General features: G+C 40.1%; 1 protein-coding gene across 1 annotated transcript; it reads right to left on the minus strand.

Annotated features, from left to right (window-relative positions):
- Positions 1 to 7: 7 nt before the first annotated feature.
- On the minus strand, positions 8 to 23457 carry adam10a (ADAM metallopeptidase domain 10a). The gene is made up of 16 exons (XM_079160013.1): positions 23329 to 23457; positions 18375 to 18525; positions 11777 to 11895; positions 10851 to 11009; positions 8841 to 8941; positions 8178 to 8339; positions 7805 to 7897; positions 7461 to 7644; positions 4901 to 5064; positions 4591 to 4774; positions 4351 to 4501; positions 4047 to 4230; positions 3815 to 3926; positions 3449 to 3669; positions 3189 to 3315; positions 8 to 2886 (listed from the first exon to the last, which is right to left on the minus strand). The coding sequence occupies exons 1-16, from the start codon at positions 23378 to 23380 to the stop codon at positions 2789 to 2791; spliced, it is 2262 nt and encodes a 753-aa protein (XP_079016139.1). The 5' UTR covers positions 23381 to 23457; the 3' UTR covers positions 8 to 2788.
- Positions 23458 to 25167: the final 1710 nt, after the last annotated feature.

The following is a 25167-nucleotide window of genomic DNA, read 5'->3' on the forward strand; positions in this document are numbered from 1 at the left end:
GAGACTTAAACACAAACAAAGTACTGTAACCTGTTAAACAATCATAATACTACCTTTGGCTATTATGCAAAACAAGAAAAACAAACATTTGATCAACTCTGCTTTATTAATGCATTTCAAGTCATTCAAAAGAAATTATATTTTTGCACAATAACTTTGCAAATTAAGTAAAAATGTCAAAGTAAGCAGAACGGGAAACTGACCAACAAATGTAAATTAAAACAAAAAAGACCAGCAAAGACACTGTATAAGACACAGGAGACATTAAAATCAGACAGTAGTATTGAATCTATACCCTTTTGGATTATTCGTTTACACTTCAGTGCACATTTTCTCAACATCACAGTGACACATGTGGAACAGAAAAGAATTCCAGAGTATTATACCCTAACACCCAGTATTGTCCACATCTTACCATGTCAATAAAATGGATACGGATGATTCAGCAAAGAAGCTCTCACTCACACACTCTCACACAAACGCACACACTCACACACAGACACGCAAAGCTTTAAAATTTGCCAAAGATAATACAAAATATTGTTTAAGCTCCAACCCAAGAAAAAGCACTACCAGTAGCACCAGAAAGACAAACAAAATCAGTAAAAGAAGCAACAGAGGATTGCATTTTTGTCCGTTCAGAAACGTTGCTGCAGACATAAGTAACTAGTTTATTATGAAAACACAACAGAATATTCCATGTGCCCATTTAGGAGAAAACATTGAAGGCATTTCTCTGTGAAGAGGCTAACTTGTTTGCTGTTGAGCTCTGTGATACTCTGCATAGACTCTATCTAATCAATAACGCAACATCCTTACATCTCGCAAAGAACACAATGCCGAGCGGCAGCTGTGCTCCATTCAACATATTTGCAAAGGTAAACAAAAAAAATAAGTCTGTCTTTGCTCCACCAAGTTGTTCCCTCCTAAAATAATTTTAGGAAACTATAGATATACATATTTTTATAGTCTGTGAGAAACTGGTAGTGTTTGGCCCTCTCATCCATCTGTCAAGGAAGTTGACCCAAGTTGGAGACGACTGAAAACTCAAGTTAAGCCAAATTGGAGCTGGGGAATATTAAAATATTATACAAAGTAAATAATAATTATCTAAAAAAAAATCTGAAACTAATCATGGAGTATAATATGAAAATTAGTTTTTCTAACATGATTTTCATGTGTTGGCCAATATATATCAATCGTCGCTTACATTTCCGATGATCATCATACATTGTCAAGCAGTCCAGACTGGTAACAGTGCTCGGATTAACTGCCAGCTCATGCTTGGTTTCAGCCTTGGTAAAGAGCACTGACACTAGTACACCAACTTCAGTCAAACCTCTCGGATTAGGCACATTTAAATGCAATAACACAAACCAAGAGGGTGTAACAAGGGAAACAAAGTTCTTTGAGAAAATCCCGATCACTAGGAAAAGAAAAGGACAGAACAGCGGTGGATGGCTGACAAATAGTGATTGTTCGCCAACAGCAGCAACAAAGCAACAATAAAATTAGAAGCTCTAGTTTTCCTCAATTGATTCAATTCCTCCACATATACAAGTAATCTGAACTGCAAGTGGAATCAATAAAAGCTAAATCACATTTAAACCAGAACGGTTCCTCATCTGGATACAGAGGCTGAGAGGATCCAACTGCTCTTGAGTGGTTTTAACAGAATTTGTCATTTCTTACACAACTGCCAGTGTCTGAAATTCAAAAAGTGGACAGAACACAACGAGCAGGACAATCCCAATGGGACACTTCTGTTCTGTAATAACTTCTCACATACGCAGGCTTTTTTGTCCTCAGAGTTAGGTTTGAACACATTCTCTGTTTGGTTGCACTGTCACCGCTCTGAATGTAAAGACATACTCAGTAGTACAAAGACTATATCTTTATGTAAACGCAGCTGCGAAACCAGTTGATACATATACACATCCAGATAATCCACCTCCCCTTCATCTGATGTTAGAAGACATAGTCATTTATAATAAACGTATTTATCTAAATTCTTTTCATAGAACCTGTCCTCTGCATCCCACAGTCGCCAACGTCTGTACAGGCTTCAGCCAGGAGGGACTCTACCCTGAAATACGCATGCAGTCATCGTTTCCACTCAATACACTTGTTTGCTGTTGTTGTATTAATCCTGAGAAAGTGAATTAAAACAGTAAATAATAACTTTAAGAAAATCTATTACATTTGAAACACAGAAAAAGAAAACTACTGCAACACCTGTACAATTGCACACTGAAGGAATATATATATATGCTTTAGAAATAAAAAGCTTTTGAGGGTGTTTTGATTAATAATCTAATTACATTGGCAAAGAGTTTTCTTCCAACTAATATCTCAATGCTCTTTTTGGTGGTAGTAAATACCGATGTGACTTGCAGTCCTGCCATCGTACTGATGATGGCAGCACTTGGCAGAGAGGAAGAACAGGGAAAGGAAAAGGTGACACAGAGGAAGGACAATGGAGGACAAAGCTGCCTCTCTTTCCTCCATTCTGGTTAAAAAAAAAAAAAAAGCATTCAAAGATTAAGACCACATAACAGAGATCAGTGAATTTCTCCTCCTGTCTTTCCTTGGAAAAGGTATTATTTATTTCCTATAAAAGCTGAGTGAGTTTGCTAGGCCCAACAAAACACTTTGGGCTTTGTCCAGTGAAATCGATCCAGTTGCAAATTCTTTGAATTTTGCAATAGGTGGTAAAGGTAACTCTTTGGACTGAAGTGCTCATATTATAGGCACAAGGAAGAAACAAGGCAAAGAGCAGACCAGAGTCTCAGCGTCTCATCTGTCCCATTTGATAGTCCTCTCTGTCCTGACGTTGGTGGCGCTGGCCCCGTGCCTGTTGGTTTGCCTTTTTCCTTTTCAGTGTACCTACAGGACATAAACATCTCGGTGAGGGTCAGAATAAGGACAATGAAAACTGGAAATTAATGCTGCTCCTTTTTTACACCATCAGAAAGGTTCCCACAGCAGAAGAAGAGGCAAACATAGCAATAACATCTTACAACTGAATAGCAAATAGTCACATTTCAAGACCCCCTACACAAACAACAACAAAGTACATCAACATGTAACATCTGTCTCCTTAAGCTGCACTCATCTATCTATCTATCTATCTAAAGTGGGTGCATGTGAACATACATGTAAATATAAACACATATGATGTACTGTACCTGGCAGTGGCTTTGGCGGGGGCAGTTTGGGGTTGCTGCTGGGGGTGTGGACGCTGCAGATTTTGATGAAGCCAGCCATTAGCATAATGAGAGCAATGCCCATCAACAGCACTGCCCACCAGTGAGCCTGGATAACAGATAATATATATTAAAGGACATCTAAATACAGGCGAGAAACATCATAGAAATAGTTTCTATATGCATTTGTGTCATTGTGTTGACGGGTGTTTGTTGCATTTGCTGTGTCGTGGGTCACTCACGACTATCCACTCTGCAATATTTTCATAGAGCTCTGCATTGAAGATGGCTTTCTTCAGCCTTGCCAGAGGCCCGTCGGCGTCCACCAGACGACACTTCATGAACACATCACAGTAGCCCTTAAAGTCGTTGCAGGGGGAGCCGGGCTGCAGCGTTGTGGTCTTCTTGTTGAAGAATTGGGCCAATTTCTCTGAGCCTGTACTGCTGCAGGTGCTAGGATTCACTGAGGGCAGAGAGAGAGGGAGTGACGTTTTGGATACTGACAATAACTCAGTTCTTTAGCCTGAAGATGACACAGCTATCGTCATTGATGTCATCACATCATTCGAGCTTGATTGAGTATTTTTGATCCATGAACGGTCGCTCACTTTTCTCCATGCAGCACACGTGGCACAGCTCGGCTGCCTCATCCTTGCCCTCTTCGCTGGCACAGGTGCATACCTCCAGACCATACTTTTCACAAATGGATCCAGAGCATACCTGTTCCAAACAAGTATGCAGAAAGAAAAAAAAAGCTTTCAAAAAGTTTACTTGAAATACAAGCTTACAAACTGCTCATTCCAGACACAAAAAGAAGGAGGTTAATTAATACTAACATACCCCATTGAGGCAGACTTGTGTTTCGGCATGGCAAGAGGTGAAGTTTGCCTTTGGTTCTGAGGTAGGACATTGAGCAGTAGCTCCATTACACGTGCCCTCTTGGGCGCACTCCGACTCCAGTCTGCATGCGTCATTCGTGCTCTTGTAAATACACTCTGGTGTGCAACATGGGCCTTGGCTGGGACTGCAGAACAAGAATTACGAATATATGCAGTCAAACAAATGCTATTAACAGCAATATTTGTGCTCAATAATTCTTTACCAAATTACAGGACTGAACGAAAGCATGCTAATCACATCTGACCTGCAGATTTTGTTAGGTTGGAGCTTGCACTTTTTGCCCTCTCCTTCATTGGCGTTATAGCAGCAAGGGTCTTTACACTGATCACTGTAGCCGCAGTCGCACTCTTCTCCATCTTCCACTAGTCCGTTACCACAGATAGGCTGGCCAGACTCTGTACACACAGACACAACAGCATGAAGACAGAATCTCTCTCACACACTCTCAGCAAAGAAACGGTTATGTTCGTAAGAGAGAATTTACCAACAAAACAGTCATTTCTCTTCTTCGTCAGAACGGCGCTAATGTTGCGGATGCTGCAGATAGAGAACTTGTTATTGTTGAGCTTGTCCCCTGATGTGGCTCTTGCGTACATGATGTAGTTGCCCCGCTCCTTTTTGTCCTGCAACTTAGACTCTCCGGGGGTGCATTCGATCCCAGAGTCATGCTGTAAAACAGTAGGCAAGTAAAGCACATAGAGACTTAAGAGAGAGATGCATATAATATATTGCACATCTTGAAAAAAGAAAGAAGTGTACTAGTAAAGGTCAGTGTTTTAAATCATAGTACTTACAGGAGAGCCAAAGTTGTGCCCAACCTCATGAGCAAAAGTAATGTGGGACACCTTGGGAGGGACATGGGAGGCGTAGTTCTGCACAGTGATGATACCAGTGTTCAGAGACTTTCTCTTCCCATCAGAGTACAGTTTGCTCTTCTCACAGATGCCCCCAGAGCTCCCTGTGGAAAGAGAATAACTAGAATCATCCACTCGTGGTTGCATGCCTCCACCAACCAGTCAAATTGAAGTTTACATCCGTATGACATTTGTGTAAGATTGTCATAATTAGCATATGAATTTTTATTTGACCACCAAACATGCTGTCACGGTGACCTTTGTCCACCAAAATGTAATCAGTTCATCCTTGAGTCCAAGTGGGCGTTTTAGACACATTTGAAGACATTGGTACGTACAAACAGAAGAACGGACAGACAACATAATAAAAACATATGAGAGCAGAATGAATTCTGACACTATTTAAATACAAGACAAGATTTCATGGAGAATATTATTTGTATTTTAACATAAAAATTGGGTAAATTCACTGTTGCAGAATAAAGTTAAACAATCATCAAATGGGATCAATCGGCCTCCATTAAAAGCATGGCTGTTGCTGTGAGCCAGGCAAGAGTTAGGTGAAGTGTACCAGGTACAATAGCACATTTAACACCCACACAAGTACGCACACGCACACACCCACACAAGTACGCACACGCACACACACACACACACACACACACACACACACACACACACACACACACACACACACACACACACACACACACACACACACACACACACACACACACACACAGCAGGGAGAGTGGTCTGATGGCAAGTTGCTCCTGAGCAGGAGTCACTGCTCACAAAAAAACACTACTCATGTACTTCTGCACTCAAGAAGGGGTTTGAAATGGCTGCATGCATCTCTATGTTGAATAATTGTGTTTCTTTCTGTTATCTGTATCTGTAAAATTTTCTGAGTCATTAATTTAAAATATATATATATATACACACACATATACACACATACATAATTATACATATACATATTGTATATATTGTCACAGAACTGATCGTATATGTGATGAATCTGATGCTATTTCTGTACTTTTTACTAATGATCAAAAATATAAAATGCCCCAAAAAAGACCATCTAGAAAAAAACAATGAAAATCACTTGCAGCCACAGTTAACAGTAAGCATGTCGGCATTGCAGTCGTTCTTCTCATAATCCATAAACCCAGACATAAAGAGGCAACTTCAGCTCCTAACCGCACAGAAACAGAGACAAGAGACCAAAGCACTTAAAGCAATAAACACAATGTGTCCATTATGTGTAAGTGTACACAAGTAAGGCGGCACATTATATGTTTACCGCACGTGTGTGTGTGTGTGTGTGTGTTCTTGTGCAGCTCCTCCACTGAAGCAACAAAACAGCTTTTCACATAAAAAAAGATGCACTTTAGTTGTGCTCGTCCAGCATCCCTGATGGCCGTTCATTCTAGCCTCCCTTTTTCAAATTATCACCCCACAGCTCACTGCAGCCCATTTTACTCTCCATCTTTTATCCTCAATCGATTCTTTCAGCTTACAGCAGTGCCAATTTGCCCGTATTGATCGTCTGTGTTTGTTGCTGTATTCTTCAAGTTGAGATGGTGGTATCCAAACTTATTCAAAGAAATAGGAAGGAGAAGCCACCATAAGTGTAATCTTTATGAACAGATATATGCATATGAAAGCAGAATCTGTAGGCAACAGGACAACATTGCCATTTGTAGATTGAGTAGCATTGACCAATCACGTTTGGCTTCGGTTGAATGCCAGGTTAACAGTCGGCGTGGACAGCAAAATAGGCAAAACGCATCCGAAAAGCAATTCTGGAACCCACCGGCTATCGTCTGACAACGATTTAGTTTTGAATTAACTCATGTTATTCATCTGCATTAACATGCAGTGTAAACTAGCAACTTGTGAAACAACCAGGTTGTAGACGTCGTCTCTCAACTCAAACTCTATTCTTGCGTCTGAAGTTGCTAATCGGACCATAAACATTGACCAGAGCATGGTAGAGGAAGTCTTGGCCCAGATATCCGTTATTTGTATATCCGCTGGCCACACCAGAACCACAGAATTATGGGCAACTACCCTCAGAGGATAAGATGTCGTCCGACTGATAACCAATGGGATCCAAGATGGCCATAACTATCCTTCATAGAAAGACTAATAACAAAGACAATTTTGGTGAGTTTTGAAATGATTTAACATATTGCACAAACCTAGTGGGAAAAACTAATTATGAATCACATGAGTCACATTGTGGGGACTTCATTTTGGGGATAAAATCCACATCCAAACTAATCTCAATTTAACAAAATAATAGATGAAAGTGTATCCAGCAAAAGATCAGTGTAGCAAATTGGAAGAATGCTGTTCAACTGGATGACCTGGAGTAAGTCGCTGTTCTTAGAAAGCATCCACCCAGCTTAAATGTCTCTCAGCAACACAGGAAGTGATTACCAGGATTGTGTGTGTGTGTGTGTGTGTGTGTGTGGTTGTGTTGTGTACCAACCTGAAGGAGCCCCAACCCAAGCCAAGCCAAGCACCCCATCATCAAAGTCCCTGTCAGAGAAGACATAGGCGAGGCAGTAGTCGTCGTGGTTCTGCTCAGAGTTAAGCTCCAAAAACTTCTCCACTCCGATGTTGGAAAAGCGAAAAGGATTGGTTGAGTCTGTTACAGAACTGGTGGTGTTTATCTGAAAACAGGAGAGTTGAACAATTACACAAGAGGAGCGAGGGAGGAGAGAGACCCCAAAACTTACAGAAACTGCAAAGCCACTCATATTAGCAGCTTAATTCCCTTCAGGTCAGTTGTTATATAAACTGAATCTGCAGCGGTACGGAGATTCAACTCACCCTGATCCTTTTAACCATGAAGCTGATGTTTCGAAGGCCCAGGAAGTCAGTGGCTTGGTAAATTGAGTCAATAGCCTTTACGTGGCTGGATATCTGTGGAGAAAGTGATCAATTAGATTTGTAGGAAGCCAAAAAAGCAACATATGATAGCTAGTCTGTTATGTTTACTGCACTGAAGACACTACGCTTTGTCACATTCCCAGGGGCTGCCATTTAAAAAAAAAAAAAAAAGAGGATGAATCTCTTACATTGTGACATATCTGCTAATCAGTCTTTTATGTGATTATTTGATTTCACAGATATGCGATTGAGTTTATAGGTGCCAGCCAAAGAGCCTCCAGACTTCAGTCATGTGTACACACTGTGTGCATACCTGGGCAATGACAGCCTCTCTTGTGCCATAGTATTTGAAGAAGAGGTGGTCAGTTTGGATGAAGAGCTGGCAAGTGTTTTTCTCTTTCGCCGCTGCCCTCTTTCTCCTCAGAATAACAGGACCATGGGTGCTCTCCTCCTCCCGCGACACACTGTTCACATCCTGTACCAAAAAAAAAACACCAGGATCAAAACAGAAGGAAGATGTAGTGGGGACACATTGGCATGTTTAAAAGGTTTAATAAGAAACGATAAGAAAGACACACATATCCAGTGTCTGATAGGGAGAGTGTTGGATCAAAGACATATCTAGCAGAATTCAAAACAGGTAGATTTGCACACCAAGTAGCTCCTGTTGAAGTGATGTGTAACGTTTTGAGCACCAGGCTGAGGAAGCCTGAGAACAGCCTGGTGCTCAAAATATTACACAGCAATAAAAAAGGTATTTAAATATGTTTGCATGGCTTGCATTTAAAAAAATCAGCTGTTAGGATTGAAAGTGTGTACACCTGTGCTAAAATATACACACATGCCCGTACTGTTGGTGTAAGGTAGTTTGGATATGAGATAAGATCTTTTTAATCCCATGAGCCTTGTCCATCTGTGTGATTAACTATGAGCTGGAAGGAGGGAGGAGGGGCTTTGTTGTGATGCTGGCACTTACTTTCACTGGGTCTTCTACTGCAGTTGCCTGGTAGTTCCTCATCCTCTCCAACACTGAGTGGTCAGCGCAGCCGCCCTCTGAGCCATACTTATGAGGATAATCTGGCAGAGAGGGAGGATATAAGAGGATGGTTGTGAAGGGCTTACACTGCCATCATGGATCTCTTTTGAACCACGTGTGGTGGGCTGGAGAAGGTGAATCAAGTTGAGCTGGGCGTTAAGAATAGCTGCATTTAAAAAAAAAAAAAAAGCTGGAGTTGCTATGGCTTTACTCTCTACAAATCCTAACTGACAAGTCAGCGTTATCTTCCTCTCTCCTTTCTCACTGAGCAGTAAAGGGTATTACCAGCTGATCTGCCTCTACTTATTGAAAACATTGCTTCTCTGTTCAAACCAGCCTTTTTCCAACTGCTGTGTAACAGAGTTCTCTCCAAGCTAGTACGCATACTGCAGTGAGTCTTAAAGGGCAAATGAGACGGGGCTTCAAACAACATCCGTGTACAGTATGAAGAGAATTTCTGATGCCAAACAACGCTATTATATAACACTAATAGACTACATAGGGAATTCTCACAGTATTTTTACAATCACAATCGTCGATGTGTTTCTATCTAGACTGCACACCGTGTACTAAATTAATGCATTTTTCTGTTTTCATAGAAACAAGACACACTTCTACAACATACGAGTCTGTGCCCCACTACAGCATGGCCATCTGGCTTCAGCAGCTGTCTTTACTGGATCACAAAAACAAGATGGGATCAGTCTTACAATACATAATCACCACCTCTGCTGACAGTCACAACACAGTTCACCACTGGCCACACCCATATGGCCTTCCAGGATCAAATAATGTATGATTCAAAGTTTCCCGTCCTCTCTGAAAAAGCTATTTCAGATAAAGGAGATATGAAAACGGAGACTGGTGATGGGGAATAGAGCATGTTTATTTTGGGCTTATCGAATGTGAAAATATTACATACTGAAAGTAAAAAAGAGCACGATAAGTTGTTTCAGCTCAGCAGCTGTTACAAACCGATGCATTAAAAATCATAAATGTTAACGTTGTCGCTCATAGCAAAAGTAAATAGTGTGTTGTCAACTGTCATGCACTATTATTATGTAGTTAAAGCTTAATGAGGGTCAGCAGCCAAGACACCAAAATACTTGAACAATAATGAATAACGGTGCTGGTGATTTCTATCTAAGTTCAAAAGAAACCCTCTATGTCTGTGTCAATGCATACGTGTGTTCGCATACGTGTGTTCGCGCGCACGCACGCACACACACGCACACGCACACGCACACGCCAGCCCCAAGCCAGGGCGGGGTTCATATCAGACTTTCTGCTGGAATCATGATTCTCTACTCACCTGATCTACCTACTCTACATTTTGTTCTCCAACCACAGTCTGTCTGAAATCTACTTATTACTTCCAGACATTTTCAAAGTTGACTTGCAGTTTCCCATCAGCTGCAGTCTCCTGAGCAGTTATGAGACTGCTTGGTTGTAGTTGGTTGGTTGTAGTCTGACAATAGCAATGGATGTATTTTTGCTGTGCCCTGCCCAAATACTACATTTAGTATAAAAACTGACCACCTTGTCCATGGCCCAGAACCAAATCCTACTGCTACCAGTCTGTCAAACACAACCTTCTCCTTAAGCTTGTGAGCTAGTCTATGAACTGCTTAATCATCATCCCCTTTCTTCAAAACACTTGCTGCAGCAACTTATTCACACTTTCATTCCTATTATCATTCCCAAATACTTAATATCTTCCTTTGTAGCTTTTTAAATGATTATCTCTTTTTTTTTTTAAACAATATAGAAGAAGTCAAGTAAAAATCTTCAGCCAACACATTCCTACACAGAGGCATTTCAAAAATACTCCTGTTAAACTTGTACTGTAACATATCTAAAGGCAAGGAAGTCACAATATTATCTGGACATGAAGTACCTCTAGACCACACAGTGTCTTTCAGTAATGCGAGTGCAATGTCAAAGACTTACGGATGTCGTCCTCGTGATAGATGACGGAGTGGAATGGCACGTTCTGGTTCTTCAGGTACCTCTCGGAGGGTTCCACATAGTATGTTCCTTGGTGAGTTTTAATAAAGCCCTCAAAGCGCCCATCGACCACAGAGCCATGGGTCAGTGTTCCCTTTTCACCTGAAGCACAAAAGAGGATGAGGATGAGCAGAGGCAGGCAAAACATAGTCTTTGTCTGTAAAGAAACTTGAAGATCGAAGTAATATACGTCTATATATCCAATACACAATGAAGCTGATCCAAATATTCAAGCAGTTTAAGAAAAGATATCTTTGTGCTGAATCTGACCACATCTTAATTTGTGTGATTAATTAGAATCTGTAGCATTCCCAAATGTTGGAACAATTCAAAATATACAAAGCTGCCACATTGTGATTGTAAGCAGTCGTGAAACGTCTCGAGTGAAATCTCAATGTGTGGTCAAAAACTAAATGTTGTGTAGATTCCCACAGCTATATTTTCAAACTCAAGCTAGTTCTTAGCCGATAAGGATGCATATTGTGAGGGCGCCTTCCTCAATAAGAGAAGTAGAACTCTCTCTGTTTCTTGGTACCCTTTCTCTTTGTTTCACAAACACTCATCACAACAGGACGAACAGACTTGTTTTCTCTCTTGTTCATTTGAACTCGGCTGGAGACGGGCAGCAGGAAGACGTCCAGGAAGGGAGGGGATTAAGAGCGGAAGGAGGAACTGGATGAAAGGTAAAGGCCCGTCCTGTGTGTGTGGTGTTGTGATGTGATAACAACTGGAAAAAAACAACGTCACTAAAGAGAATATAAGGGATAATGTAGGGATGATACAATGAAAATGATGGTACAGACTTTCAATTTAATTGAAAATAAAAGCAACTTTTGAAACATTTGCTTTGAAGAAACTGCTGGACTTACCAAAGATCTCTCCACTGTAAATATGTGATGTATCAATGGGTGTCTCCTCCCCCGATACCTCAATGATGAGATCTGGGGAGAATAGAGTTGTATCTCTCTTCATCCGCAAGTTAAAATGTCTGAAGAGGAGAACAGGAGAAAACGTGTCACTAGCATAGCAATTAAAAAACCAAATGCAAAGTTGTACTTTGACATGTGGGTCACACGATACACACCCTCAACCCTGGTACTGTTTATACCAAAGTATAGAGGATGACACACTCTGGAAAGACGTGATGGAATACACAGAATTGAGCAGAAAAAGCAGCATCATTCACACATTTTCTACTGAGCTTCACAGTGTTGCTGTGCTGGTTGTTGCTCACTGAGTTAGAAGAAGAGTTATAGTCATGAGGAAAAGCACATGAACATTTGTGCACAGCCATACTACTTTTTTTTTTATAATCTTTTCGTTAACATAAGACCATGATGTCAAAGAAAGAAAAAAAAAGCATCACATGAGGTGCACATGAGCCCCTAGCTTCCCAGAACCCTGAGGCAATGTAGGGAGCATTTCAGAGGCATATTCTTTATCAGGACTCTCTTAAGTAATCACAAGGATTACTCTCAAGCTGTGAGCTTCTCAAAAATGACTCAAATGATGTTCACATTGCTACCTCATACTGAGCCCTTTATGGACTGTACCATTTTTTATTTCTTACATTAGCACAATTTGCAAAAAGACAAAAAAACATTATCGGGAAAATGTAGATAAACTATTGACTCTCTGATCTTTTTTTTTTTTTACCTGTCCTTTCATAGGCAGGTAATTAGCCACATATAACCAGTGATTAGCATTGGCAGACATTTTTACATTTTTAAGGAATCGAACGAGTGTAGGCACTGCCTCTGTTTTTAAATCATTTATGTATTGTATAAGTCCATCTCCAAAAACACTGGACATTACCTACATTACCACAAAACAAATAGTACATTTAGTTTGAAGCCCCATGTCTGGTTTAAGAAAGCTGCAGAGATGACGATTTTTGCTGATTGATCGCACTGGTTCCCTCGACAAAAAAAAAAAAACTACGACATTTTTCCAGTTGATTTTAGATTATTGTTAGGATACTTACATGTTTTGTTCAACAAGATAATCTTTACAAATAAACACCACTTTTGATTTTTAAAGCGTGAACGCAATCAGCAGAAATAAAAAAGCTAACGTTACGCTACGTACGCTATAAAGTAACTACACTACGGTCGCATTAGCGTGAGTATATTGAATATTTATATCTTAATATATTTGCAGAGGTATGTGTGTTCAGGAGGAGAAGAAGGGCCGAGGACATAAAGGCAGACTTACAACACTGAAGGAAGGAGTACATGAAAACATTAAAAGAGCAAAACCAAAAGAAACTGAGCACAAGAGACAGGCAGCAGAATGTGGGGAGGAGAACATATTTGTGAGATAGCAGATATTGTTGAAAAGGTCAGACACAGTCCAGGACATCCTTGTTCAGGAAGAGTCACTGACCTGCCCCAGATTTGAGAGAATCCTTCATAAACTCTAAATCTACAGTATCTAGCGCTCTGATAGTGCTGCATTCCTATGAGAGTGCACTGATAATTAAATGTAGGACTACTGTTTTATTTTGAAAAGGCTATGTTGTTATTTATTGATGATAAATGATCCTTTGTTTCATTGCAACATTTTCCTGTCACTAAGACAATTCAACAGTAAAATAAAAAGGTCCTTAGATTGAAGATTTTGCCACCTTAAAAATCTGTTTCATGAACTGGAATTCTTAAGTCAGAAGATCATTTCAAATGAAGTCAAGAGAATTGTAACAGAGAAAGAAAAACATAAGAAAATCATTTGAACAAAAGAGAGAGAAAACTGCTCAACATGTGGAACACAGACTCTTTGAAGTCACAATGGTGACACAGAGATCACCCGGAAACAGATTTAGTATAAATTCCTCTGCTGGTTATTCATCCTGGGACACCCGTCACAGCTCTTGGCCTCTTTCTACCTTATCAGTGGCCACTACAACAATCAATATGACCTCATGACTTCACTCATGGCCAAGCAAAGCATGGCTCGGTCATCCCGTGATACCATCATGGCACGCTGGTCACAGACCCAGATGAATCCATAAGTAGATTATTTAGAAATGTAATCTGCATTATCAGGGATCTGCAAAGGCATTCTGAATGTTCATCGTCAGTGACTGTTGTCCATTACAGCATTTTTATATAACATTTTTGAGAGAGAACCATCTCCAAGCAAGAGCCATTCTATATATTATAGAATTATATAATTAACCTAGTTTATTTAAAACTACATTGTGCAATTTTTTTTTTTACATTTGATCATAAAGATCGTCCTCCAAAGAACTGAGGACCAAAGGAAGTCAGTAACATCATAACCAAAGAATCCCCATATATTTAGACAATGATTCAAACCTTAACACCAAGCCTGTGCTACACCAAAGTTGCAAGTTATCGCCCAGAGTCCATTATGAATGGACACCTATAGCGTGAATACTGAAATCCAGGGCGAAAATCCAACACCCCTGACTCAGTTACAGATTGCCTCCAGTCTATGTCCAACCTTTTGAACTAAACCACAATACGTACCCTGCATATTCCCTGACACACAAATGGGGCTTGGGCACAAAGATGGACTAGCTTCTGTATTTTGTGTTCAGGGGTTTACTACCAAAGAATAAATGCACAATCTCAATATGTTCAGATTCATTTTCTCTCGGGAAAAACACAAACTTGCAGAGCCCCCCAGAAGGTCACGGGTGTTTTTTCTGAACTACTTTTGCATTGCCTCGCTTTAATTTTACACTTATACAAATATAAAATCCAAAAATAGGTAAAAAAAGGCTTGCATTCCCTTGCAATATTCGCCCTGATGCATATGGACATTAAGTGTGTCGGTCCAGTCCAGCTATACGCTGCCAGCTCAGGGAAACACTCTGCAGATACTACAGAAAGGAGAGATGACGTGACACTTTACATTATGCATTTAGTGCTCATTACTCCTTTCAAAAGGGCTGAGTTCCAACACTATACAGCCTCTGGCTGGGAGAACAGCTGCAGCAGCTTTGCCTGGCTATGGTGGGTGAAGCTGTGGCTGTGGATATGGCTATTGTAGCTAGTGTAACAACACTCATAAATGAATGTGTCACAGCCACAATCATAACAGCCAAAGCACACCACAATCACAATAGCATAGCCAGAGCCACATCATCCCATGGCTATAGTCATAATCACAGCAACACAGCAAGCTACTACACAATACATAATACTAAATCATAATGCAGCCCAGCCTCTCTCTATGGATCAGAGGGAATCCAAAACCTATTTATCAATAAGACACAATTTCAGGGAAAACAATGACGTACAAAGAAATCACTGAACAGTTAAAAAGGACCCCAAACGGTTAATGGTTTTACAAACTGAAAAAGAAAAAAAAAGAGAGGAAATCACGGCATCGTGTTGCAGACATGAAAAACCTGCAGACCAAATAAACGTGGTTGCAACAGACAGGAAGAGGAAAGGCGGTGGATGAAGCCAGTGCTACTCATCACACAGAAGCAGCTGACTGATCAATTATTCACACATATCCCAAATGCTGAACATACTGACTCAAGCATCTGACAGTCACACACTTTGCTCAGAAAGCAGGCCGGCCTAAAGAAAGTGCCGTCAAGCCATGTCTACAGAGATGGTGTGTCTACAAAGAGGCCAATATACATACATTTAAAACTGTATTTTATCTATTAACAATCACCTATACCTCACAACGTATAACTATATATCTATGTTGGTGCTTTCGGTCTGTTAACTACACAATCACTGAACTTTCACCACTAATGTAAGCACACAAGTTTACCCTGATTTGAATTGGCTCGGTCTGAATAGCTATGAACTATGATTACAATTAGAGAGCAGATAATAAGTGAAATGTGTGATTACTCCCTATGCGAGTAATAATTTAACTTCAAAATCATTAAGGGTATTGCGTAGCCTGCTACGTGAGCCTGGGCCTCCAAACACAACTGAGCTTCTCTTATTGCAAATCATTAATATCTTGATGTATTTCCAAGGGGAAAATACATTTCACAAATCACAAATAGTCTTGGAAAGCTGGACACTAAACTGAATCGTGTCACTTCCCCCAGCATTGTATTATAGACAATACTTTTTTGGCACCTCTCTTGGTAAAGAAGTCCTCCCCAGAAACAGCTATCTGCCCTGCCTTGTTCCATCACCTGATCCAGCTACAAATACTCATGTGAGCGGGCATACACAAGAAAGCTTTTCTCTTGTTACAGCAACCCTCCTCTATAGTGCCACACAGTCCTGCCTTGGGTTTTCCCTGAGGGGAGGGTGTGTGTCCGTGTTTGCACATGCTGCACACACACACTCACTCACTGGCAAACGTGATGAATACATTGAGAATATAAAGAATAAGATACTAGCTTTATCCCCACTGGCTCTTGAAGCCAACTTTATCACCATCATGGAAAACACAAATGCAAATGTGCAATATATGATGTCAGTCAACACAACAAACGACAGCCTTAACACCAGAGTTAAATCAAACTTTCTCTGCGGTAGTATACAATAACAATGTAATACCGTAAGCATCATACAGGTGCATAAGCTTGTGCAAGGGTCTATGCTTTTCTGCTGCAGATAACTGGACCATTTATAACTGGAGCCAGTAATGTGAAGCTAAACCTCGTTTCCTTCCTTGTGGACATCAATAACAATTCAAAATATTTGTCATAAATGTCAAGCCAGAGGGAATATTACCTGCTCATAAATCTCTCATCATCTAGTCTTTTCCTGTTCAGTAAACTGGGGTGGAGTACACTATATTGAAAATATCAGGTTGGTCCAGTACTACTGATCTTTCCTCTGCTAAAGCATCCATGAGAGTTTGTACACAGCGCGTAAATATACTGCAGGTCCAGTCAGCCAAGATTCTGAAACTGCATCGTACTGCAAAACCATCTCCAATTCAACTCCCTCTATGAAACAGTGTTAATGTCCTCCTTTGACACTACAGTATTACGCTGTGGTTACCTCACCGATACAGGGAGTACCAGCTGTTTGTCCCAGGCCAGCAAAGACAGGAAAGAGCACAAGAACACAGGAAAGGGATCGGTTTGACAGGGCCTTGATATCCCACAACAAACCTGGCTTGGGGAAGAGGAAAGCAGGGGGAGCTTGCTGAAAAAAAACAGTGCTGCTGAGGTAAATTATTGTAAAATGAATAAAAGAGTAAAAAAGGAAAGCAGATAGATGAGAGTGAGATATAAAGGGACAAATGGAAAGAGTCTCACAAAGACATCTGCTAGTCACAGTGAACATATTCAACTATAACTTCTGCATATTCTTGTGCCATTTATTTCCAAATGCTTTACACACACACACACACACACACACACACACACACACACACACACACACACACACACACACACACACACACACACACACACACACACACACACACACACACACACACAGGTTTTGCTGCAGCCCGCTGTCACTTTATACCAAGTGACAAGAACTCAGCTGATACAAATCTGAGAACATTTCAATTGTTATTGCCTAAAATCATCTGTTTCCAAAACAGGGATGGCACCACTCTACTAGGACTACTTGGCATTGACAACGGCTCATCTCCAATTACATGTCATTTAAAACAGAATTTGATTACAGCTTGCAATAATGTGGTTAGTCTTGTTTCTTTCACAGATTTAAATAAATAACCACAATGTGGCCACAGGTACTCTGAGAGACGCCTGCACCACAGAGACGGGTATCTTTCATACCTGGTACAAAACCCATCAACACCAGATCAATGATGATCCCTCAAACAGGGTTAATTAAACTCTCACACATGTTTTGTCTAATTTAAAGAAAACAGCAGGTGCTCTCTCCACATGGGGACTTTTAGGATCTGGTTTTCAGTTTTGATGCAACTGCCCAGTATTATGTTGACATTCATTTTGTCTTTGAATGACCAGATGGTTCAATAAGGAAATGGTGTAACCAAATTCAAGTTTCTGTTTTTTAATATGTAGGTTAACAGAGGGTCAACGGCACAACGAAATGTTTCTGACGTCATAAATAACATGACATGTCACATGTAATGGCACTGGGGGAACTGAACAAACATTCCCATTACACATTTGAAAGCATTTCCTTACAAAGTTTTATTGCAAATGAAGATATATAATATTGTGGTGATGGCACGGTAAGTGAACATAATAAGCCACGCCCAGCATAGGTCAAGGTACAAATGTTGAGATAAATGTCAAAAAGAAAAGACATTAAATTATTTTCTTTTTTTAAACAAAAGGTACTTAACATTGTTCTTCTAAATGTTCTTGAGTAAAGCAGATTATATTTGTAAGTCCATTCAACTACATTCTACACAAAATAAAGTTCACGCAGCATTGTATGAGGTTAAGTTGAAAGATAAAAGGGGAGAATTGAGGAAGACAGTCAGTGAGTGTGTGTGTGTGTGTGTGTGTGTGTATGTGTGTGTGTGTGTGTGTGTATGTGAGCTTGTAATTTAACTGACCTTCCGTGTGCATGGAAGTCCAGGTGCACAGTCTTGTCTTGAGGAGAGAGCGCCCTCTTGGCTCTCTGGTGACTGTTGTGCAGGACTTCTGTGTCATACGATAAACCCTCATAATGGCGAATATATTTGTCCAAGGGGTTCCCGAACTGACCTGAAAGAGAGTTCAGTAGCTCATCAACATTTCACAACAAACATTTGCTGCAAGAGAGTAACATTTGTTTTGCTTTATCATTTGACTTAATTAGTCTGAGTATTCATCCATCCTTACATAGAATGTGACTGACACAGTAGACAGATATCAGAGCTTGCAACGCGTTTGTTTTCACAAAGCAAATTAAAGAAAAACTTAAAATAATCACTTTCTGTTTTGATCCTTTTGCTGAATCTTGTTTAGAACTAATGGACTAACAAAACAGCGCTGACACATTTCGTTCTTCCAACACGCAATCGGCACTTGGATTGGAATTACGCAACCACAACAACACGGGAACATCTGGAGGAAGATCCACAATTGCACATCTCTTTTGAGCCAAAGGTTTTGCTCAGAAAATGAACGATGGCTCTGTTCTATTTGAGTTTCCCTGTGAACCATGACAGGGAGCCAGCATGCTCAATATCAGGGCCCTGAAGCTGAAGCAGTTAAATGTAATTCAGCCATCATTAATCGTATTATCTACCTGTGCCTTGTCAACATGTCTTTCATGAGAAAAGGGTCGAAAAAGCTGTCAGTCACCAGACGAGCTTAACAGCCTTATTCAGCCTATTGATGTGACCCCAGAGAGGTAATCCTGCCAGCTTTCATACTGACCATTTCTTTGTTCTTTTCACAAAGACAAAGAAAGTCAGTTTAAAGTGCAAATGAGGAGCACGTGATGCACATCAGGTGACTGAGGTTCTGCTTTCAGTACGACTGTAATGTCATTGTGCGAGAACACAGTGACTGAATTGGCTGCAGGCTATTTAAATGCTAATCTGCATTCCTAAGGCTACACAGAAGGCTACTCACTAAATATCAGTCCCATGTTTTGGGTCATAAATGCTTCGTTGGTAGCTACAAAAGCAGCCTTTGGAAATGATTTAATTAGCAAGGGCTCTATTTAACCTCTTCAATTCCATTTACCATTGACCATTTTTGTCTTTTTTAAGGGGGGACTAGGCCTCATTAGGGGGAGATAGCAGATCAGCAGTGTATGCTCATAGAAGTGGTGTCGTATCATCTGAAGTCTAAAGATGAATTTGAGATGCAACTCAGCACTGGGTGTGAAGTTTATCTCAATCTGGAATAAACATTTTGTTTTGTTAAGGTGTAGATCTTTATGATGGAATCAAAAAGTGACTAACATCACCATATATGAATACAATTGAGCTCATTGAATCCACAAGAGTCTCAGCTTTCCTATATGCAAATACAACACTGTTTAGGGACCCCAGTAAGCAGAAAACCCTTTTAGAATAGGCAACAATAACACATTTATACTGCCGTTTGTTTACAGGGACCCCTGTGAATATGGCCATGCCAGTTATTCCCTTGCCAAACTTTAGGGTCCTAACTTATTTAGCATCCTTCCCTACAAGCTAGCATGACATGGTTGGTACCAATGGATTCCTTAGGTTTTTCTTGTTTCATATGATACTAGTCATTCTCGCCCTATACAGTAAGTCTGCTACAACCTCTGACAGAGAATATAGTCGGCCGAGGACGCCAGCGTACGCAAGGAGTAGAAGAGGTTAACATGCTGGTACTGACACACAGCTGAGCTCAAGCTTTTGTAGTGAACGAAAAATGGTAGAAAAATACACATTATGAAGAGACTCCCTCAGGCCAAAAGGGATATGGTGCGCCACACTGCCTGTATTTAAACACTATTTTGTTGATTACAGTAGGGCTTCCATGTAGTGTGAGTCACACCTGCCCAAGCAGGGAGTGGCTGTAACGGGCTAGCAGCAACTTGTCCATGAAGGCAGCACAATATTCCAACCATCATCTTTAGCCATTTTTCAACAATGAAAATGAAGACTGCAAAATGAGACTGAACCAACAATCAGCCTGGAAACCAACAAGAGGGGTTGTGGGGTGAGAGAACGACGCTGTAATTAATCAGGTAATATGTTGACGTTGTACAAAAACAAACACTGCCAGCTCAGATTGCCCAGATCTGCCTTCTCAGTAGGACGTGACAACTCCATTAATATGTAATGATGTGACAGCACAAGGGTGATTTATGAACAGACGGTGGCTTGCATAATAACTAAGCAGTAAGTTCGACATTTCTGGGAGATTGCTGCTCATCTAAACATAAAAAAAGAAACAAAAATATCATAAAAAGGAGTGTAGCAACTACAGCATAATTTGACATGTAAATAACCATCCTGGTTATAACCTGTTTGTTTTTGCATGTACCATCTACCCTGGTTTCAGATACCTGAATTACAAAGACACACCTGGACAGAGGCAGACAATCAGAAAGCTGGATAATGATCATCTCTTCAGGTATCTGAGTGACCGGGTTACTCTGTGCGCCATGTAAACATCTGATCCTCAATATGACAAAACTAGGATACTAGTGACACAAAGATACGAACCAACTGGATTCATAGGAAATAAAATAGCTATTCATCCACAGATCTATCTTCTAGGGTTAGAGCGATAAGTAAGATGAGGTCGTTTCTTTCTGTAATAATGTCATTATTTCGTGAATTAATATTTTATCATTTGCAATAGTAACATAACTAACAAATATATATTTTGAAAAATACTACTTTATTTTACATTTAAATGCATTTAATTTGGCAATTGTTTCTAACAAGATTACATTATATGTGGTAAATTATATATAATCTGTTTAATTGCAATCTATTTCATTGCTTTAAAGTGTTGTTAAATGAATCACTTTTCTGTGACACTCACCCCTCTTTCTTAGGCACCTTTTGTTATTACTGTTCTGAAAACAATACACTGCATGATGACTTGAAGGAACAATCTTATTTCATTTGGGCCAATAGATTACCTCAATAAGAGGTAGTAGCTGACAGCAACAAAACATGAGAAAACAACTGGCAGTCACTTTCACTGTAACGGCTATGTCATCGTGATATCAGTGCAATCTGTTTCAGCCTCAAGAGCCTCAAGAGCAACTCTTGACAGAGAGGAAACTGCTGACAGGAACAGAGGAGGTGCTAACAGCATGCATCACAACTGATCTGAGCCTCACATTACCATGCATGCTGGGTGATGGCAGGCAGGCTAACACGACACATCACAGACCCCACAGCTCAGGGCAACTCAAATATCTCCATCTCCTCTACTTGTGTATCACCAAGTACCGGTAAAATAACAGCAAGAGGGTTGTTTGTGACCTGCAAGCATCAACTCTGAACAAGATGTGTCATTTCAAAAGTCAACGCTTTATGACTACAGAAAAGATTCTCTGCTACGTACCGTCACTGTAAGCGGGACAAGTAACAGCAGCTGTGTCAAAAGTGAGACAACCTGGTTTATCTGAAACACTGACTTCCTCAGAAAATTTCACAATCCACATTTAACCACACATAGGTTTCCCATCATGTCTGTCATATCTCATACATTTTAGGGCAGTATGTTCTTTTACTAGCATGAAGCAAATAGCCAGGTGTTTGCAACAATTTAGGTTTGTATCAGGATATCTTTTGTCCCACCTTTCCTTATCCCTTGAGCATAATGTTTCTCTCATTGTTATTATCTACACGGCCCCATGATTTCTGTTTGGTCAACGAATGGAAGGATGTATGGTGGAAGAAAAAGGAGAAAAGGGAAGGCTTTCTTACCTAAATTACACACTTCCACTAGCACTGCTGCAGAAGAACTTGCTATAAATGCTAATATGCCAGTCACAATGCAAACATTATGTTGTAGCCCCTCTGCCTCAATCATATAGTAAAGGTTTTAAAACACACAAAGTTAATGTATATGAACAGACAAAAAGATAAGCGCCATGAAACATATCTGATACGCGCTATAAATGTAGGCTTTTGTAAACATAAGTCAAAGAATTACATTCTTTGTAATGTGAGCTCCATTCCACAACATTTGGAGTTTAAGTAAAAATGTTCCACCAATAGAAACAGCATTTTCCTAGAAGACAAAGTTAACATGTACGTTTAATGTGTTCATTTTGATGTTTTGAGAGCCACTAATCCTCAGGTTACTGACTAACTACTGAAATGACAACAAGCTTTTGTCGACTTAAAAACAGTCCTCAAAGAGATGATTTGGGACACTGATGAAATAGTATAATACTGTAGTCCTTAGAGAATGCCTTAAGAACCCCAACCCCACAGTCTGTTACTCATCCCTGGTAAGAACAAGAACATTACATTAAGCTGATGTGAACACCAGTGGACCAATTAAACTCTCTGTTTGGGTCATTAAATGTCAACAGTGAAAGTAATAGAGCTAGTTTACAGAGTTGCTTCTGTTAGATGTAACGTTAATCATTATAAGCAAGGGACTAGCTCAGACTAACGTACTGGCAACTTGTATATATTTTCCAGCGCGGCTACACTTAATGGTAAACTAGCATTAGTTGTTTTCAAATTATTCTAAAGCCAGTAAACATTTCTGTAACTTAAGAGTGTGATATTATTTCCTCGCCATTTGAACTGTTCGTAGACGTTAGCACTGTGATGTTAGTTTACCCCACACAGGAACTGTCAACAAACAGGCTGCTTTCCTGTGAGAGTTCTCCCCCTATGTTACCGTTAAACGTAACGTACGTGGTGGTTAACCTGGCCTGGTACGCACTCTATATCGAGTAAACAGCAGTTAGCAGCTACAAACAGCCGTTTACCATTAACGTTAGCCAGCTAGCTAGCGAGTTAGATAGCCCCGGAGTACAAGTGCCTGATCCGATTAGCGCTAGCTCCACTGACGACCACTGAACACTTTCCTTTCCGTGTGAATCGATAGAAAACTTACCTGTGATGTCTCGTAGGCAGCAAAACAGGAAAATTACTTTAACAAATATCATATCGAAATCCCCCTGAACGTCCAGTAAACTAGCTAAAGCGACCCAGCGACACCGCTGATTGCTCCTTGTTTCGCTTTCTTTCACTTAAAGGTATAGTCGCCCTTCCTAGTTAACGAGAACACATCACAAACAAATGGGACGTCAGACAGATAGACCGAGACACAGGCCCTCCTCCCTTCCGGCGTGTGTTGCCAAGATATCATAGACACACCCGTTCGTGTATAACTGTGGTCATAGGTCGAGCGAATCTAAAAACATCTGCAGGACATTGTCTAAACTACCATTCAGTTTGACACCAGCCTGAAAACATGCACTAAACTGATGTTTAGGCACTTTTTTCATTGATCAGTCTGTTGTTTACATCCGCAAATCATGACTTCCGGGTTTACCAAGTGTTTTTGGAGGGGTTTTCATACTAGTGGTGAGGCGATATGGAGGACAAAGTCCTGCTTATGAGGAAATAATGATCATCAAGAAATGACAACTAAATTAAAAAAATGCATGTGCACGGTGGTATTTTTTTTTCCACCAATAAGGGTCATTCTGTATGAAAGGTCACAATTACTACACAGTCAACACACATATAGCGCAATAAACAATAATACAACTGATGGACAGTTCAAATCCGTATGGGGACTGACTTAAAGTAAATGATTTCATAACGACATCCTGCTGGGGGGGGGATCACAAATGTGTTAAAAAACACTGAGTGTTGATTTCCTGGTTTGGTTTCCTTTGTTAGCCACAAAGTTACTTTAAGTCTTTTACGCTTATCCAATTTAGTCTTTGAACAAAATACTTTTAAAGATATCTCTGTTGTGCTAAACTGAGACACTGCAGTTGTTAAAATAATGTTTCCATCTCAATAGATCCTCAGTATAAACACAACTAGAGGTATGTAGTATGACTGGCTTGCAGTTAATAATGGTTATGTTTAGGTATGTGCTTTGACATTGTGGAATCTTAAGGTATAATATGTGGTTATGGTTCTCTCAAGCACTTGGTACTGTTGTACTGTGTTTCTGCACCCACAGCAGGTCAGGTGTTTTATGTCCACGCTTGTGACTGGTGACCTTAAGGCCTGCATACAAATATTGGCCTATACTTGGAAGCAAATTCAGAATTTCAAAATTAGACTACATTAAAATGTGCTAAAATAGTTTTAAAATAACACTATTAAACTATTTTGTATTAAATCACCACATTTGTTGAATGCTCAAATCAATCAGTGGTGGCTAACATAACAAAAAAAAGGCTCTTTTTCATTGAGGCATTTCAACTGAAGAGGCTTTATATATTACACGGTGCAGTTTGACAAAAATCAGATATACCCTTGTCAAGATCATAAACCTTGAGAGTGGCATACCTTATCCTATATTTAAAAAAGGAAAAGAAAAGAAAGCACATTTGTTCTTGGCAACACTTCCTCTGAACTGTCACTGTGGTACTGGGTTAGGGGTGTGTTTGGGATGGAGGAAGGTTTTTATGCAGTCTGATAGTAAAATCAGCCTCAGGTCTGTCATTGAGGAGCAATGATGCGCCCCTTCTGCTCGGACGAGTGATTGCTTCCATCTAGCGGTTGTAAGTGGTTACTGCATGTGGATAGATAGAAGATTGAAGACTCTATACTACATGGTGAGATTAGAAAGGGGTTGAGATACAGTATGCTGAATTATAATGTACAATTAGATACAGGTATTCAAATTGAATTAATTTGAATTGAGGGTGATTGGGTTTTTTGCACACCACTAAAGAAATAAAAAATTCCAACGTCTCGTTTATCCGGA

Source organism: Pholis gunnellus, assembly GCF_910591455.1.
Source record: "Pholis gunnellus genome assembly, chromosome: 1".
Taxonomy (NCBI): domain Eukaryota; kingdom Metazoa; phylum Chordata; class Actinopteri; order Perciformes; family Pholidae; genus Pholis; species Pholis gunnellus.